At 42.4% G+C, this 20,511-nt stretch overlaps 1 protein-coding gene across 6 annotated transcripts in view; it reads left to right on the plus strand.

The window, feature by feature from the left end:
• Window positions 1-20,511, plus strand: part of ARHGAP28 (Rho GTPase activating protein 28) — a 215,134-nt gene that overhangs the window by 75,138 nt on the left and 119,485 nt on the right. Inside the window, exon 2 of one of the 6 annotated variants that reach the window (XM_044293643.1) lies at window positions 7,033-7,156. The exons of 4 other annotated variants lie outside the window; for them this stretch is intronic. In XM_044293643.1, coding sequence (XP_044149578.1) covers window positions 7,149-7,156 — 8 coding nt within the window. In that variant the 5' untranslated portion in view covers window positions 7,033-7,148. Of the gene's footprint in view, window positions 1-6,682; window positions 6,769-7,032; window positions 7,157-20,511 lie in introns of those variants that run through there. One more of the 6 variants, XM_044293646.1, reaches the window with a different exon arrangement.

Genomic DNA, 20,511 nt, shown 5'->3' on the forward strand with positions numbered 1-20,511 from the left:
GAGGATTTAATCAGTGAAGAGACACTGAGCAGTTAAGGAAGGGGGTAGGACTGCTGACTGGCTAAAGAGGCATTTTCTCAGGTTAAATACTGTCTATGACAAGGTTTCTTATCTTGGCTTGTACTATTGATCCATTATGTTCACTATCTCCCTTATCCCATAACAAAAATAAGTAGAAAAGGGTGCATTTCAGCTAACATTAGCTTCAACAAATGCAAAGAGGGTGTAGGTTGATGAGCATATTCCAACTGTGAAATAATGCTAAATGGGAATTCTTGGGTGAACATATTTGCATAGTGAGATACTGCTTTCTCCACCCTTATTCACTGATCCCAAGGGCATGAGGCCAGCAATTACAGGAATACAGATTTTTTTGTTAAAATGAACCTTTATATACAATATTAACATAATCTTAAAGAGAACTTTTCACCATGCAGTGTAATAATCTGCCAGCAGATCCCTCTGGTCCAGATTCCTTTGGGAAAACTACATTTCCTAGTTAGTATTGCATAGAAAGCAGGGGGAAAATACATTGATGCTGGGAAGAACATATCATTAGTAAGGGACTCATTACAGATCCTTCGATTCTGCAAATTGTAAGAGAGAAATTGTGTAATAGGTCTTATGTGCAGCAAAACTATTACAAATGTGTGTTATTTATAGAGAACCTGTCACCATAAAATGCAATACAATCGGCAGGCAGTGTGTTCTAGAGCAGGAGGAGCTGAGCAGATTGATATATAGTTTTGTGGGAAAAGATTCAGTAAAACTTGTAATTGTTTTCCTTTAAATTCCTGCTCATTCTGAGCTTTAAAGTCAAGGGGGCGGTCCTATCAGTGATTGACAGCTGTCTCTGTATACACAGTCATAGCCGTGAGGCTGTCACTGATAGGACTGATAGCTGTTACTTGACTTCAAAGCCCAGAATAAGCAGAAATTTAAAATGAATAAACTACACGTTTTGCCGAATTTTATTCCCACAAAATGATATATCAGTCTGCTAGTCATATATATACATACGATTAGAGTCAGCAGACTCTTTCATGGAATAAGACAACGATCTGTATGAGGGCCATATGATTCTACCCAGCCTGTAGGTGGGAGAAGAGAGATTGGGCATTTTCATTTTCAAAATGTTTGATTCTTTTTTTCTGCAGACTATAAGACACTGTCAGAGGTGTATAGAAGCAGCATATTCCCCTCCCCATTGAAATAAACATGAATGCTTGGTGTAATCAAAGTTTGCATGCTTATGGTGGAGTCTGGACAAAAAACTTTCCCTATTAATGGACCCTGTTTACTGTTATGTTGACAACTGCTCCTTTTTCAAAAACCCATTTGTAGTGTCTCATAATCATTGCAAAATTCAAAAAATAACTAAACTTTACATCTTTGAGAGCTCGATCACAATGAAACTAACATTAATGATATCTAATTATTCTGTACACATAAATAAGGAAATAACTCATAACTTCTTCCCTTTTTAAAGCCCCCGCCATGCATCTTTTCAGTAAATTGTGTCAGAGTGATTGAAACTTTGCTAAAAAGTCCCTTTGATATTGAGCAGAGTTCAGTAGCAATGAATGACTTACAACATACTAAAGGGCAATTTTTATATAAAATACTGTAACTAATGCTGAAAGTGTATGCTAAACACTGGATTTATCTGAAAATTTAACTAAATCTATTAAGTAGGCAATGCCAGTTCAGCCACCTCCCAAGAAGTCCCTTGCTACTCACTAGTGTCATCACCCACAAATATTTACCATTTACTTCCAATTAGGCTCCATTCACACATCCGCAATTCCATTCCGCATTTTGCGGTACGGAATTGCGGACCCATACATTTCTATGGGGCCGCACGACGTGCGGCCCCGATCATAATTGCGGACCCGCACTTCCGGGTCTGCAATTCCCATCCTAAAAAATAGCGGACAAGAATAGGCATATTCTCTTAGTCCTGGCAATGTGCGGTCCGCAAAATGCGGAACGCACATTGCCGCTGTCCATGTTTTGCGGATCCGTGGATCCGCAAAACACACACGGATGTGTGAATGAACCCTTATCGTTTTCAGTAGAAGTGGAAGATCTGGAACCAGTAAGTCTCCAAGACAGCTGAGATTTAAAGACTATGGACATCTTTGGGGGCAGTTTTTTATTGTTGCATTCCACTCATTTTGGGCTACAAATGATTTTTTCAATTGGTCTTGACCCACAGACTCATAAGCACTTGAGAGCTCATAAACACTTATTTAAGCTAAATTCATACCAGTTTAATATATATTTAGCTATAATGGGTGTTTATGAGCTGTCAGTAGAGATGGTCTTGCGGTTCGCCCGGCGGTCATTTCGTGGCGAACTTTGCGTATTTGCGATTCACCTAACATGCGAACATATGGAGATATTCGCGTCGCCATATTCTTTTACATTATGAAGAACTTTGACCCATGACACATCCATCAGGTGGTACAGGACAGCCAATTGAGACGTTTCAGCACATGGACATACCCCATACCTTATAAATAAATCTGATCTGGCCGCCATTTTACATTCAGTGTTTTGGCAGTGTAGGGAGAGGTTGCTGTGTGGAGCAGGGACAGACTGTTAGTGACACCAAATGCTAGCTAATAGGGCCACAAAAGTCTTTTTAAGGACAGGTATAGGTGTGCTATCGATCTGTGTGATACACAGAGGGGTGCGATATACTTATAATATACTTTTATAATGAGTCAAAAACACATAGATCTATATAGTGATCACCTGGAAGTCAGGGGCTAGGGGCTTACTAGGGCCATTTTTATATAGGGTAAGGTTCTGGACGGGGTCGCTCTCATCAGGGCGGGTGGTCTGTGGTTAGGCTATCAGGGCCAGAATAGCACCCCCCTGTAGGGCAATATCAGGGACAGTTGTTTGCCCACCCTGTCCTTCAATACCACATCATCATCTAGCCCAGGGATAGATGTTTTTTGCTTTCCCTCCGGGAATCATGGATGTGCTCTGAAACCCCCCGGGATGTGGTAGGACATATGGTTTCTGATTTGGTGCCGCCGAGTACCTGATTTAGTGCCGCCGAGCACTTGTTATTGCCTACCGCATCTATGCTTTTTGCTTAACAGTAATAATTGAATTTATTTTAATTTTGAGGGATATCTTTTCCATTCACACGTCCGCAAAATGGTTCCGCAACCGTTGCGCAATTTTGCGGAACGGATGCAGACCCATTCCTTTTCAATGGGGCTGGAATGTGCTGTCCGCATCCGCATTTGCGGATCCACGCTTCCGCATCCGTGCTTCCGTTTCCGCAAAAAAATAGAACATGTCTTAATCTTGTCCGCAATTGCAGACAAGATTAGGCATTTTCTATTATAGTGCCGGCGATGTGCGGTCGAAAAATTGTGGAATGCACATTGCCGGTTTCCGTGTTTTGCGGATCCGCAAAACACTTGCGGACATGTGAATTGACCCTCATAGTAACATTATTAAAGGTTACGTTTTATCTTTATGTATATTCTAATGGATTGCCTTCCTTGTACAATGTTATAATATACTTTCTATGTTGGAAAGTATATTACAGTGCATTTGTATTGTGCGGCAGTTGTGTGCGGTTCTGCTGCGATACTGCAGGTATATAGAGAGACAAACGTTATTGGAACAAATAATTTCTACTGGTGGGATATACCAGTCGTCCCCCCAAAAAACTTATTGAAGCAGTGTGTTATATACCAATATACTTTCTTTATAGTGCATTTGCGCATGCGCGTACGCAAAAATTATATATTGTCGATATTTCGCATTGAACAAAATTATGAATGTAGATCGCAAATTCGAATAATACATCTGGTATGTCACTGTCCATGTTGTGGGACTATTTGTGCACTTATAGTAATTATTTCTTGGCTGCAAATATGAGCTGAAGGTTTTTCAGGTTCGCCTGCCATTAAAATGAATGGGACCTGTCGCAAACTTGCGGTTCGCGATCATTTGATCGTGTTCGCGAACCGTCCTGGCAGATGTTCGTCCATCACTGTCAGGACTTCAGAGATAAGGGCTTTCCAAAGGTGTCTATATTCATTAAAGGGGTTGTCTCACTTCAGCAAATGGCATTTATCATGTACAGAAAGTTAATACTAGCCAGTTACTAATGTATTGTTATTATTCGTATTGCCTCCTTTGCTAGCTTGATACATTTTTCCATCACATTATACACTGCTCATTTCCATGGTTACGACCACCCTGCAATCCAGCAGTGATGGCCATGCTTGCACACAATAGGAATAAGTGTCATCCTATTTGCACTCCTGCGGTCGCGGGCCACCAGAGAGACTGGCGTCTTTTCCTATAGTGTGCAAGCATGACCACCAATGCTGGATTGCAGGGTGGTCGTGACCCATGGATATAAGCAGTGCATAATGTGATGGAGAAATGAATCCAGCCAGCAAAGGAAGCAATATGGACAATTACAATACATTAGTAAGTGGCTTGTATTAACTTTCTCTACATGATAAATGCCTTTGGCTGAAGGCAACCACTTTAAGTGTTCATATATAAAACAACATTTGTTAGTGGCCAGGTCTAGTGAAATATTACAACCAAGAATTTACCACATTTACCAACTAGAACACTAATGTTAAAGGGTATGATGAATACTGTGTAGGCCACTAAAATAAAAAATTGCTGTGACCAATGGTAAGAAATAGTCAAATCTCTACAAAGACCTCGTCTTTGGAAGACCACCATCAATATGGACCATAATATGTGCTATTTATATTGTACTTCTTTGAGAAGACCATCCCCCTAGAAGACATTTTCATTGCAATTTTGGTAGTTAACTAAGTTATATTATATATATATTAACCTTTGCTGTTGTGGTGCCAAGTTACGCCTAGACTACAAAGTTGAAGCACTGCAGGTGGTCTCTCACTCTTTCCTCTTTTTACCCTACGGTTCTGGTTAAGATTTTTCACTTTTGTGTATTGTGACCTTTACTGTGCATGGTGCTTGGTGTAATGAATGCATTCTCTATAACCTAGTTATTGTTACCAACTAGTTTACAATTAGTTACCGTAAATGTAGATTCAAGGCTATATTTGTCCATCGCAATAAGCATGACAGATTTTTTTAGTAATTAAAGTCTAATCATATTGTGTACTATAAACACATATCACTGAAGAAACACCATAATAAGCGAATGAAACCCTACTTCAACAATACTGTCATTGTATGGTCTGTGTAATGCTATAAACAAACATAATGGTATTTATCGAAAATATATTTTTTAAGGACAGCTTACAGAGAGATCGCAATGTTTGATAATAGTTCTTATTAAATATTCCATTTTAGAACAATGTGGTATGGTAAAAATCTTCCATATCAGTAGTGTCATTACAGCAAGATAGGGCTCTCTTCACATCTGCACCAGAGCCTCCAATAAAATGGCGGACACCATGATGGAAACCAATGAACGCTATTGTAAGTCAGTGGGGTGAGGTGGGCACCGTTAATGTCTGTCGTGATGGATCTGTCACAGCTTGAGTTCTGTTTTTCTGCTGAAACATAAAAATGGAGTTTATAACAGATCTGGACACAGCCTTATCTGGCACATTTTCAGAAACATCTTCTTTGTGACTTTTCCATAAAAGCCTTGTAGTAAATACCAGTGTTTAGTCTCTTTTGTTACTGTTGTTGTTTCCTATACTCTCTCTCTCAGTAGGTCTCTTCTTTTTTGGAAACTGTGGGGGAATTTATCCTGATGGGACATTTTGAAGTAAATTTTTCTTTGAGTTTGTGAAAGGTGCACCAAAGTTGAATGTTTGGTACACTTCTAGAAATACTACTCCATTTTTCCTACAAACCCCCCCCCCCCCTCCCATGGGAGTGATTTTACAATCTTTTTTTAAATTGTTTTTAAAAAGTACTAGATAAATCTGGCATGAAAGTAATTCTCATACTTCACCACAACCACTTTCACATCCACTTTTTAAAAGGGGGAAAGGTAGCGCATAACGACAAAAAGTAGCAAATTTGGAATGCGCCAGCTCCTTGCCACTTTACCAAAAATTGGCCAGAGCGTGGGTGTGATGTGACAGATTGTGGGCAGGTCACCTACGTCCAACACATTTACCAATATGTGTGGCAGTAAATTGTATATTTCTGGTGTAGGTAGCAGAAATATCACTTTACAGTATACATGTACATATAATATGAATAAATATTGAGTTGTGGAATCTTTACAGCTCGTTCTCATTTAAGTCCCCACTTCTGCTGCTCTCTTCCTATCATTTAACTAATATCTTCCAGGATCTCCTTTCTGGTTCAGTGTAGGTTTAAAATTTGACATCGATTGACATACCGCACAAAAAACAGCATATGTGTACATAAAATCTGAATTCCTATCATTCTCATTTGTAGTATTGTTTTAAGTACTATCATTTAGATTTAGCACGTATTACAGTTCACAATTAGTATGCAATATTCATCTTATTTATTTTAAAGAACCAATGAAAAATGCATACTGTGGTATTTTGCATTGCTGTGGTGTTGTATTACTTTACTCAGATTTACTTTGGAGTAATTTTTCAAATGTCTTTTTCGTTGGCTGCTATCCACGTAAACTCCCCTGAAGCAAAAGAAAAAAAAAAGTGCAGAGATGTTATATTTCCTTACTTTGCAGCCAGATCTGGCTCGTCACTGCAGAGTACAGACATTCTCCTTCACTTACTACCAGTGACCTGGACAAGTGCAGGCTAGGACACTTTGCTGCATCTGAAGGTAGTAACTTGTTCCTTTGTTGCGTTCTCGTGCACTGAAGAGGTCTACTTCTTTTTTCTGAATCTTTTGACACTGATGAAGAAATAGGCTGCCATCGGCTAATTAGGCTTTAATCCAGTATTTTAGGAAGCAGATTAAAGCTTTAGCCTTGTCACAAACAGGAAAACACTACAAACCTTTTTGTTGCCTTCACAAACTCCTTAAATAGTAACGGAGCAAGTTCTGTATTGTTTCACGAGCAGATTAGTTCTCATTGTTCTGCAGGGCTGGAGAACACAACATCCACTCCTTGGATTTTAACATTGATACCTTTTACTGCCATGCCAAAACTATATATACACATTATGAACTAATGTGGTCTAATATCTCTGAACAACAGCATGCAAAGGTATGTGCACTAAGAGATTTTCTCGTAGACTTTCTAGATATTGTATTGTCCCATAAGAGCTATTGCCTTGACTGTTCATAGAAAACTAGACATAATTTCTGACTGACTTGTCTAATAATATGTAATACATTATAATATTTATGCAAATGTAGCAACAAAGATTTCATAAGATTTTTGAGCATTGAACCAATTTTAAGCATTAGATAAAAGGTGAATGGTTGAACACTTTTTTTTGTTTGCTTATTTTTATTTTGCTTTTTTGTTTCCAAATTTTTGCTTTCCCAGGACTCCGTGGTAATTTCATTATTTTTTTTATTTTTATGTTTCTTCAAATGCTTTATGTAAAAGGTTAGTAATAGGGATGAGTGAATCAGTTCTAAAATTCATGAAATGAAAAGGTCAATTGGTTCAAAAGAATTTGAATTTTTATGATTTGTTTCTGAAAGAGAGAGTGTTTTCCAGGCAATGAAGGCCAAATTGAATCGATCGACTGATTCAGACACAAATCAAATTTGAAGAAATTTGCTTATCTCTTGTTATTAATCTTTAGCTGTATCCCATCAATCTAAAACTAAACTACATGATTGTCCTAGGATAGATAAGTTGTACCAGCTAACATACAGTACTTCCATCTTCCTGCAAAAAGGGAACTTAATTAAAAGAAATTCCCCTATTCAAATACAGAGTTTTCTGACATAGGATGTTCTCATGGACAACACGGGCTACCCTTTTAAGTAAATGCTTATTTTGTGTTTTTATGGAGCATTGTTTATTGTTTTATTAATATTGACTTTATTTCTATTTTAACATGTGGGTGTATTTTAAATGATTGTACATCAGCATGAACACAATGCATCATAATGCAGTAAATATCCAATGAAACTAATATCTTTCCTGCAAGTGTGCTGTGCTTTTCCATTGGTCTTTAAAGAGGACCTTTCATCACTCCTGACATGTCTGTTTTAATAGCTTCATGCATTCCCCATGTAATAATTCTGGAGCATCTATTCTTACGCCTCTATGTTGTGCCATTCCTTTATTATTTCTACTAGAAGTTATGAATGACTTGCTGGCAGTCTGCAGTAAGGGTACAGAGGGGAGGTAACCAGTTGGGGGTGTCTCCCTGCACAAACTTACTCTATCCAATCAGTGCTACCATTTTCAGTTTGTGCAGGGACACACCCCAAATGGTAACCGCCCCTCTGTACCCTTACTGAAGGCTAATAGCAAGTCATTCATAACTTCTAGTAGAAATAATAAAGGAACGGCACAACATAGAGACATAAGACTAGATGCTCCAGAATTGTTATTACATTGGGGATGCGTGTAGCTATTAAAACAGGCATGTCAGGAGTGGTGAAAGGTCCTCTTTAAGACATGCCAGCTTTATCTTCAGTAGGGGCTCCACACACATCACTGTCTGCACTGTTTACTGTCTTTGAAACCAGGAAGTCCCTTGTAAATAACAGGCATAGAGCTGGAAGATCCCAAATTTTTTACACATAAACCAAGTAGATTAATAAAGTATATTTATTTGTATTCACTATGGTTTTTAGGGGAATAAGCATGGGGAGAATCTAATTGGTTCTTGTTTTTATACATAAAATATTAGGGATTTCCCTGTTATATTGTTATTACTGACACCAAGAGTGATCTGAAACTAGTCCAAGGAGGCAGTGAAGAATAAAAATTCCCTGCAAATTACATTCTGTCCGCTGTTAACAGCTCAGGCCAGTTTTTGGGAGTGTACTTATTCCTCATCTGCCCTGCTGTATTTTCAGATCAGTCTGGCTGCCAGTGCTGCAACTTGAACATTTATCAAAACTAGTACAATGGGAAAGGAGTTGTCCAGAGTAACCAGTCACATTATAGATTTCTGTAGTTTTGAAAATCTGCCCTTACATTATAAAAGTAAAATTGCTGTTTATGCAGTTCTCTGAAACAAGATCGTAAGTATAGAATCAGCTCATCCGATCCTCCAAAAGGGTGATTTTCTAGTGCTCAGACTTGTACTGGTTTCTGTGCATAAGTATATCCAATTGTCTGGCACTCAGTATATTTGTGCCTGGCTGTCATTCCTCATGTCCTTGCACTGGAGAATCGTACTTATATGTTTCAGTCTAAACTGTTAACCTGAAACTCATAAGTGGAGAGGGTCATTTATCATTCTGAAATACACCTAAATTAGGCTTATTTCAGTCACAGTTCACGCCGGGTCTGAATAAGTGGGCGTGGAGTGGGTGGGGAAGGGGACAGACCAGCAGGGTCGTCTCATTTACCATGGAAGCTCGGAAGCTGTCTTACATTTAGAACTGGCACTGGATCCACCGCCAGCTATGGGCCTTTATTAAGACCGGCGTCTAAACTGTTGTTCTTAATAAATGTGCCCCTTAGTATTTAGGCTTCTTTCACATTAGCGTTAGGCTTTTCCAGCAGGCTGTGCCGGCAGGGGAACAGCCTTCCGGATCCGTACTAACGCTCGCACTCATGTGCTGCCGGAAGTCCGGCCTGGCCCCATTCACTATAATGGGGATGGACGGGACATGTGGCTGCAGCACTGCAAACATGCCGAGAGGCGGCCGTACAAAGAACGCAGCGTGCTGGTCAAGCCTAATGCCAATGTGGAAGAAGCCTTACCTTTCTTATGTGTTTTTCATACATAATAATAAAGCTCTTGGATTTTTCTAGTCAGTGCTAGACAGAAATATTCTTTGGGTATGCATTTTGTAACGTAAGATGCCTCTAAAGTAGTGGTACACTTCCATAATTCTAATTTTACTCAAAAGTTGAAATTTCTACTTTGAACTCCATGTGTTGCTTACAGGAGTTTAAAGAACTAAGATTCAAATAAGTTATTGCCAGAATCCTTACAGCTGTCTTAGCCTTCTACTTGTGCTTTGGGCCTTTGGAAAAATGATTGAATATGTGATGGAGCCTCTAACGCAGTTGTGAACAGGGCTAAGCTGTCTGTGTACCCTGTGGACATTGGTGATTTCCCTAATAAAACAGAGAATATTTAGAATCTTAACATCTCTGTAAAAACCTATATAGTAACTGTTATTTTCTTAGTGAAGGAAACTAAATAATGTATGAATACGTGTTTAGAGAAGACAGAATATGTCTAGCGATAAGTGTGTATACTTACACTTGTGCTGTTATCTGATTGACATGCTTATCACTTCCTCAAGTTGTTGTACTTTATAGTATGTCGCGCTGACCTGCTTTCCTCTTTCACAGGATATCTGGAATTCCAGTGGAATCTTTGAGTCCTGCTTGAAACAGTTAGCAAAACAACTGAACCATGTTTTTCTATAATGTAAGAAAAGACTGGATTTCAGCAGCAGAATTAAGTTTTCAGATACTGTCCTATAATGAGTCTTGGGCTTATAGGGTTCAAGGGGTTGTCTCAGTTCAGCAAATGGCATTTATCATGTAGAGGAAGTTAATACAAGACACTTACTAATGTATTGGGATTGTCCATATTGTCTCCTTTGCCGACTGGATTCATTTTTCCATTGCATTATACACTCGTCATTTCTAGGAGTTTCGACCAGTGTTGCAGCGCAGACATGAGCAATCCTGCAGTGGTGTCCATGCTTGCACACTACAGTATAGGAAAAAAGCCTCTCTGGTGGTTAAGACTGTGGGCGTACGCATAGGCACACACACACGCGCAGCAGCTTCTGTCCCAGTCACCTTGCATCAGTATGTGTGGTAGAAAAATGAATCAAGCCAGCAAAGGAGACAATATGGACAATAACAGTACATCAGTAAGTGCCTTGTATTAACTTTGTCTACATGATAAATGATATTTTCTGAAGTGAGACAATCCCTTCAATAGTGCATTATAATATTCTTTATCTGTGCACCAGCTTTAGGATTAGTATCATTGGTTTTATGGCTGAAACGAGCACTGACTGACAATATAGCTTGTGGATTGGAACTCGTTTACCTCCATTTATATGGAGCAGTCATCAACACTATATTCTCAATTTTTTCGATTCTTGGATTTGTTCTGTGGCATAAAAGGTGTCAGGGTTGTCAAGTGTTCACAAATTTCTGGACAGTCTGTAAAAATAAAATTGTATTAGATTGTGACGGCTCACCTCGTTGCTCTATATGGAGCGGGTACTTCAACCAATATAGACACACCCTGTCTATCAAGCAAAGGAATAAATATAAAATATAGGTTGGTTGTGCACACCCTTATACGGGATATGTGTGTGTATATATATATATATATATATATATATATGTGTATATATATATATATATATATATATATACACAGAGGCTTCCTTTTATATGTATTAAATATTTATTATACATGTATAACAATATATTGAATATAAAGGCTCTGGTGTTCAAAATAGTCGTCAAGAGAAGAACTTGATATAGTAACTGTAAAAAGGTCCAATTGTGGATGGTTTTATAATTATTTTCCTTTGGCAGGTTCACATTATTGCTCTGTTTACAGATCACAAAATTCGCATAATTTTGCACATATTTTTGCACGGTTTGCACCTATCCTATTGTAGTGTCATTTTGGATTCATATGTTAGATGAATTAACTTTTATAACTTATTTTTTATTTTATCACTTTTTTCACTAATAGTTCATCGGTGAAATATTAGGTTCTATTAAGAGACAATTACCCTAATGATCGAATCATATTAGAGTTATATCTTATTACAGTTACTATATCAAGTTCTTCCCTTGACGACTATTTTGAACACAAGAGCCTTTATATTCAATATATTGTTATACATGTATAATAAATATTGAACACATATATAAGGAAGCTTCTGTGTATATATATATATATATAAATAGAGTTGAGCGAACACCTGGATGTTCGGGTTCGAGAAGTTCGGCCGAACATCCCGGAAATGTTCGGGTTCGGGATCCGAACCCGATCCGAACTTCGTCCCGAACCCGAACCCCATTGAAGTCAATGGGGACCCGAACTTTTCGGCACTAAAACGGCTGTAAAACAGCCCAGGAAAGGGCTAGAGGGCTGCAAAAGGCAGCAACATGTAGGTAAATCCCCTGCAAACAAATGTGGATAGGGAAATTAATTAAAATAAAAATTAAATAAATAAAAATTAACCAAAATCAATTGGAGAGAGGTTCCATAGCAGAGAATCTGGCTTCCCGTCACCCACCACTGGAACAGTCCATTCTCAGATATTTAGGCCCCGGCACCCAGGCAGAGGAGAGAGGTCCCGTAACAGACAATCTGGCTTCATGTCAGCAGAGAATCAGTCTTCATGTCATAGCAGAGAATCAGGCTTCACGTCACCCACCACTGTAATAGTCCATTTTCATAAATTTAGGCCCAGCACCCAGGCAGAGGAGAGAGGTCCCGTAACAGACAATCTGGCTTCATGTCAGCAGAGAATCAGTCTTCATATCATAGCAGAGAATCTGGCTTCCCGTTACCCACCACTGGAACAGTCCATTCTCAGATATTTAGGCCCCGGCACCCAGGCAGAGGAGAGAGGTCCCGTAACAGACAATCTGGCTTCATGTCAGCAGAGAATCAGTCTTCATATCATAGCAGAGAATCAGGCTTCACGTCAGCCACCACTGCAACAGTCCATTGTCATAAATTCAGGCCCAGCACCCAGGCAGAGGAGAGAGGTCCCGTAACAGACAATCTGGCTTCATGTCAGCAGAGAATCAGTCTGCATGTCATAGCAGAGAATGAGGCTTCACGTCACCCACCACTGCAACAGTCCATTTTCATAAATTTAGGCCCAGCACCCAGGCAGAGGAGAGAGGTCCCGTAACAGAGGATCTGGCTTCATGTCACCAGAGAATCAGTCTGCATGTCATAGCAGAGAATCAGGCTTCACGTCACCCACCACTGCAACAGTCCATTGTCATAAATTCAGGCCCAGCACCCAGGCAGAGGAGAGAGGTCCCGTAACAGACAATCTGGCTTCATGTCACCAGAGAATCAGTCTGCATGTCATAGCAGAGAATGAGGCTTCACGTCAGCCACCACTGCAACAATCCATTGGCATATATTTAGGCCTAGCACACAGGCAGAGGAGAGGTTCATTCAACTTTGGGTAGCCTTGCAATATAATGGTAAAATGAAAATAAAAATAGGATTGAATGAGGAAGTGCCCTGGAGTCCAATAATATATGGTTATGGGGAGGTAGTTAATGTCTAATCTGGACAAGGGACGGACAGGTCCTGTGGGATCCATGCCTGGTTCATTTTTATGAACGTCAGCTTGTCCACATTGGCTGTAGACAGGCGGCTGCGTTTGTCTGTAATGACGCCCCCTGCCGTGCTGAATACACGTTCAGACAAAACGCTGGCTGCCGGGCAGGCCAGCACCTCCAAGGCATAAAAGGCTAGCTCTGGCCACGTGGACAATTTAGAGACCCAGAAGTTGAATGGGGCCGAACCATCAGTCAGTACGTGGAGGGGTGTGCACACGTACTGTTCCACCATGTTAGTGAAATGTTGCCTCCTGCTAACACGTTGCGTATCAGGTGGTGGTGCAGTTAGCTGTGGCGTGTTGACAAAAGTTTTCCACATCTCTGCCATGCTAACCCTGCCCTCAGAGGAGCTGGCCGTGACACAGCTGCCTTGGCGACCTCTTGCTCCTCCTCTGCCTTGGCCTTGGGCTTCCACTTGTTCCCCTGTGACATTTGGGAATGCTCTCAGTAGCGCGTCTACCAACGTGCGCTTGTACTCGCGCATCTTCCTATCACGCTCCAGTGCAGGAAGTAAGGTGGGCACATTGTCTTTGTAGCGTGGATCCAGCAGGGTGGCAACCCAGTAGTCCGCACAGGTTAAAATGTGGGCAACTCTGCTGTCGTTGCGCAGGCACTGCAGCATGTAGTCGCTCATGTGTGCCAGGCTGCCCAGGGGTAAGGACAAGCTGTCCTCTGTGGGAGGCGTATCGTCATCGTCCTGCCTTTCCCCCCAGCCATGCACCAGTGATGGACCCGAGCTGCGTTGGGTGCCACCCCGCTGTGACCATGCTTCATCCTCATCCTCCTCCACCTCCTCCTCATCCTCGTCCTCCTCGTCCTCCAGTAGTGGGCCCTGGCTGGCCACATTTGTACCTGGCCTCTGCTGTTGCCAAAAACCTCCCTCTGAGTCACTTCGAAGAGACTGGCCTGAAAGTGCTAAAAATGACCCCTCTTCCTCCTCCTCCTCCTCCTCCTCCTGGGCCACCTCCTCTTCCATCATCGCCCTAAGTGTTTTCTCAAGGAGACATAGAAGTGGTATTGTAACGCTGATAACGGTGTCATCGCCACTGGCCATGTTGGTGGAGTACTCGAAACAGCGCAACAGGGCACACAGGTCTCGCATGGAGGCCCAGTCATTGGTGGTGAAGTGGTGCTGTTCTGTAGTGCGACTGACCCGTGCGTGCTGCAGCTGAAACTCCACTATGGCCTGCTGCTGCTCGCACAGTCTGTCCAGCATGTGCAAGGTGGAGTTCCACCTGGTGGGCACGTCGCATATGAGGCGGTGAGCGGGAAGGCCGAAGTTACGCTGTAGCGCAGACAGGCGAGCAGCGGCAGGATGTGAACGCCGGAAGCGCGAACAGACGGCCCGCACTTTATGCAGCAGCTCTGACATGTCGGGGTAGTTGTGAATGAACTTCTGCACCACCAAATTCAGCACATGCGCCAAGCAAGGGATGTGCGTCAAATTGGCTAGTCCCAGAGCTGCAACGAGATTTCGCCCATTATCACACACCACCAGGCCGGGCTTGAGGCTCACCGGCAGCAACCACTCGTCGGTCTGTTGTTCAATACCCCGCCACAACTCCTGTGCGGTGTGGGGCCTGTCCCCCAAACATATGAGTTTCAGAATGGCCTGCTGACGTTTACCCCGGGCTGTGCTGAAGTTGGTGGTGAAGGTGTGTGGCTGACTGGATGAGCAGGTGGAAGAAGAGGAGGAGGAAGCCGAGAAGGAGGAGGTGGCAACAGGAGGCAAAGAATGTTGCCCTGCGATCCTTGGCGGCGGAAGGACGTGCGCCAAACAGCTCTCCGCCTGGGGCCCAGCTGCCACTACATTTACCCAGTGTGCAGTTAGGGAGATATAGCGTCCCTGGCCGTGCTTACTGGTCCACGTATCTGTGGTTAGGTGGACCTTGCTACAGATGGCGTTGCGCAGTGCACACTTGATTTTATCGGATACTTGGTTGTGCAGGGAAGGCACGGCTCTCTTGGAGAAGTAGTGCCGGCTGGGAACAACATACTGTGGGACAGCAAGCGACATGAGCTGTTTGAAGCTGTCTGTGTCCACCAGCCTAAATGACAGCATTTCATAGGCCAGTAGTTTAGAAATGCTGGCATTCAGGGCCAGGGATCGAGGGTGGCTAGGTGGGAATTTACGCTTTCTATCAAATGTTTGTGAGATGGAGAGCTGAACGCTGGCGTGTGACATGGTTGAGACGCTTGGTGACGGAGGTGGTGGTGGTGGTGTTGGTGGTACATCCCCTGTTTGCTGGGCGGCAGGTGCCAACGTTCCTCCAGAGGCGGAGGAAGAGGCCGAGGCGGCAGCAGCAGAATAGGCCGAGGCGGCAGCAGCAGAAGAGGTAGCAGGGGGAGCCTGAGTGACTTCCTTGGTTTTAAGGTGTTTACTCCACTGCAGTTCATGCTTTGCATGCAGGTGCCTGGTCATGCAGGTTGTGCTCAGGTTCAGAACGTTAATGCCTCGCTTCAGGCTCTGATGGCACAGCGTGCAAACCACTCGGGTCTTGTCGTCAGCACATTGTTTGAAGAAGTGCCATGCCAGGGAACTCCTTGAAGCTGCCTTTGGGGTGCTCGGTCCCAGATGGCGGCGGTCAGTAGCAGGCGGAGTCTCTTGGCGGCGGGTGTTCTGCTTTTGCCCACTGCTCCCTCTTTTGCTACGCTGTTGGCTCGGTCTCACCACTGCCTCTTCCTCCGAACTGTGAAAGTCAGTGGCACGACCTTCATTCCATGTGGGGTCTAGGACCTCATCGTCCCCTGCATCGTCTTCCACCCAGTCTTGATCCCTGACCTCCTGTTCAGTCTGCACACTGCAGAAAGACGCAGCAGTTGGCACCTGTGTTTCGTCATCATCAGAGACATGCTGAGGTGGTATTCCCATGTCCTCATCATCAGGAAACATAAGTGGTTGTGCGTCAGTGCATTCTATGTCTTTCACCGCTGGGGAAGGGCTAGGTGGATGCCCTTGGGAAACCCTGCCAGCGGAGTCTTCAAACAGCATAAGAGACTGCTGCATAACTTGAGGCTGAGACAGTTTCCCTGGTATGCATGGGGGTGATGTGACAGACTGATGGGGTTGGTTTTCAGGCGCCATCTGTGCGCTTTCTGCAGAAGACTGGGTGGGAGATAATGTGAACGTGCTGGATCCACTGTCGGCCACCCAATTGACTAATGCCTGTACCTGCTCAGGCCTTACCATCCTTAGAACGGCATTGGGCCCCACCATATATCGCTGTAAATTCTGGCGGCTACTGGGACCTGAGGTAGTTGGTACACTAGGACGTGTGGATGTGGCAGAACGGCCACGTCCTCTCCCAGCACCAGAGGGTCCACTAACACCACCACGACCATGTCCACGTCCGCGTCCCTTACTAGATGTTTTTCTCATTGTTATGGTTCACCACAACAACAAATATATTATTTGGCCCAATGTATTGTATTCAAATTCAGCGGGATATAAATTTGAGGCCTAGTATTTAGGCGCTGGGTGACCGGTATGGATTTAGTGACAGAATTAGACTTGGAAATGCACAGAAGCGTGTGTGTGAAGTTATTCTGAATGACCCTATGTGCACCTTCAATATGATCTACCCTTTTAGGGATAGATTTCAAATAGCTCTGATATAGCAGAAACGACTAAATTATGAAATTGCTAAATTGGGAATTGTATTTCAACCCAGAACAAAAAATGTGCTTTGACGGACACTAAATAACTTTCCCAGCCACAACAGGACAGCGGTAACGAGAGATTTAGCGGGATATAAATTTGAGGCCTAGTATTTAGGCGCTGGGTGACAGGTATGGGTTTAGTGACAGAATTAGACTTGGAAATACACAGTAGCGGGTGTGTGTGAAGTTATTCTGAATGACCCAATGTGCACCTTGAATATTATATACCCTTTTAGGGATAGATTTCAAATAGCTCTGATATAGCAGAAACCACTAAATTATGAAATTGCTAAATTGGGAATTGTATTTCAACCCAGAACAAAAAATGTGCTTTGACGGACACTAAATAACTTTCCCAGCTACAACAGGACAGCGGTAACGAGAGATTTAGCAGGATATAAATTTGAGGCCTAGTATTTAGGCGCTGGGTGACAGGTATGGGTTTAGTGACAGAATTAGACTTGAAAATACACAGTAGCGGGTGTGTGTGAAGTTATTCTGAATGACCCAATGTGCACCTTGAATATTATATACCCTTTTAGGGATAGATTTCAAATAGCTCTGATATAGCAGAAACCACTAAATTATGAAATTGCTAAATTGGGAATTGTACTTCAACCCAGAACAAAAAATGTGCTTTGACGGACACTAAATAACTTTCCCAGCTACAACAGGACAGCGGTAACGAGAGATTTAGCAGGATATAAATTTGAGGCCTAGTATTTAGGCGCTGGGTGACAGGTATGGGTTTAGTGACAGAATTAGACTTGAAAATACACAGTAGCGGGTGTGTGTGAAGTTATTCTGAATGACCCAATGTGCACCTTGAATATTATATACCCTTTTAGGGATAGATTTCAAATAGCTCTGATATAGCAGAAACCACTAAATTATGAAATTGCTAAATTGGGAATTGTACTTCAACCCAGAACAAAAAATGTGCTTTGACGGACACTAAATAACTTTCCCAGCTACAACAGGACAGCGGTAACGAGAGATTTAGCGGGATATAAATTTGAGGCCTAGTATTTAGGCGCTGGGTGACCGGTATGGATTTAGTGACAGAATTAGACTGGGATATGGCCAAAAAATAACCACACTATTGCTGGTTAAATGCACTTGGTGACGGGCGCAGCTTGCCCCTGATGTAGTATATGGCCAAAAAATGAACAGACTATTGCTGGTTAAATGCACTTGGTGTCACAGCTTGACCAACCACACTACTGAGGGTTAAATGCACTTGGTGACGGGCGCAGCTTGCCCCTGATGTAGTATATGGCCAAAAAATAAACAGACTATTGCTGGTTAAATGCACTTGGTGTGACAGCTTCACCCTGATGTAGGCTTTAGCCAGAAAACAACCACACCATTGAGGGTTAAATGCACTTGGTGACAGGCGCAGCTTGCCCCTGATTTTGTATATGGCCAAAAAATGAACAGACTATTGCTGGTTAAATGCACTTGGTGTGACAGCTTCACCCTGATGTAGGCTTTAGCCAAAAAACAACCACACCATTGAGGGTTAAATGCACTTGGTGACAGGCGCAGCTTGCCCCTGATTTTGTATATGGCCAAAAAATGAACAGACTATTGCTGGTTAAATGCACTTGGTGTGACAGCTTCACCCTGATGTAGGCTTTAGCCAAAAAACAACCACACCATTGAGGGTTAAATGCACTTGGTGACAGGCGCAGCTTGCCCCTGATTTTGTATATGGCCAAAAAATGAACAGACTATTGCTGGTTAAATGCACTTGGTGTGACAGCTTCACCCTGATGTAGGCTTTAGCCAAAAAACAACCACACCATTGAGGGTTAAATGCACTTGGTGACAGGCGCAGCTTGCCCCTGATTTTGTATATGGCCAAAAAATGAACAGACTATTGCTGGTTAAATGCACTTGGTGTGACAGCTTCACCCTGATGTAGGCTTTAGCCAAAAAACAACCACACCATTGAGGGTTAAATGCACTTGGTCGCAGCTTGTGCTGGCGCACCACAAGACACAAAATGGCCGCCGATCACCCCAGAAAAATGTGACTGACAAACGGTCTGGGCAGCCTAAAAACAGTGAGCAATTGAGGATCAGCAGCTCAATGATCCACAGCTGCAGATCGATCAGTTAATCAAGTCCTTTGGAGGAGTTAATCTGCCTAATCTCGCCCTACTGTCGCAGCCGCAACCTCTCCCTACGCTAATCAGAGCAGAGTGACGGGCGGCGCTATGTGACTCCAGCTTAAATAGAGGCTGGGTCACATGGTGCTCTGGCCAATCACAGCCATGCCAATAGTAGGCATGGCTGTGATGGCCTCTTGGGGCAAGTAGTATGACGCTTGTTGATTGGCTGCTTTGCAGCCTTTCAAAAAGCGCCAAGAAAGCGTCACAAAAGCGCCAAGAAAGCGACGAACACCGAACCCGAACCCGGACTTTTACGAAAATGTCCGGGTTCGGGTCCGTGTCACGGACACCCCAAAATTCGGTACGAACCCGAACTATACAGTTCGAGTTCGCTCATCCCTATATATAAATATATATATATATACACATATCCCGTATGAGGTGTGCACAACCAACCTATATTTTATATTTAGTCTGTAAAAATAGGCTATTTTTCCTGTGTTCGTAAAAAAAAAATTGAGGTGTCTATGACTGGATTATTTTAGTGGTAATTATCATTTTACAGATAAAAAAATGGGTCAGTGGCTCATCTATTTCAGACTTATCGATTAGGTGCTCAATCCCAGGCTTTACCCTACGTCTGTATCAGAAGAATACAATGGATAATGGAAGCAGATGGATGGCACTCTGTTTACTGGTGTGGTACAAGGAAGAGTATATGACAATATTTAAAATGAATAATAATTAAAAAAATAATTAATGAAATTGATATATCAATATAAAACCGCTATAGAGACAAAGATATGAAAAAAGTAAGAATAAAAAATCTAATTATAATTTTTTTTTATATATATACAGTCAGGTCCATAAATATTGAAACATCGACACATTACATTTTTGGCTTTATACACCACAACAATGGATTTGAAATGAGACAAACAAGATGTGCTTTAAGTGCAGACTGTCAGCTTTAATGTGAGGGTATTTACATCCAAATCAGGCGAACGGTGTAGGAATTACAACAGTTTGCATATGTGCCTCCCACTTGTTAAGGGACCAAAAGTAATAGGACAGAATAATAATCATAAATCAAACTTCACTTTTTAATACTTGGTTGCAAATCCTTTGCAGTCAATTACAGCCTGAAGTCTGGAACGCATAGACATCACCAGACGCTGGGTTTCATCCCTGGTGATGCTTTGCCAGGCCTCTACTGCATTTGTCTTCAGTTCCTGCTTGTTCTTGGGGCATTTTCCCTTCAGTTTTGTCTTCAGCAAGTGAAATGCATGCTCAATCGGATTCAGGTCAGGTGATTGACTTGGCCATTGCAACATTCCACTTA

Source organism: Bufo gargarizans, chromosome 5 (assembly GCF_014858855.1).
Source record: "Bufo gargarizans isolate SCDJY-AF-19 chromosome 5, ASM1485885v1, whole genome shotgun sequence".
NCBI classification, from domain to species: Eukaryota; Metazoa; Chordata; class Amphibia; order Anura; family Bufonidae; genus Bufo; species Bufo gargarizans.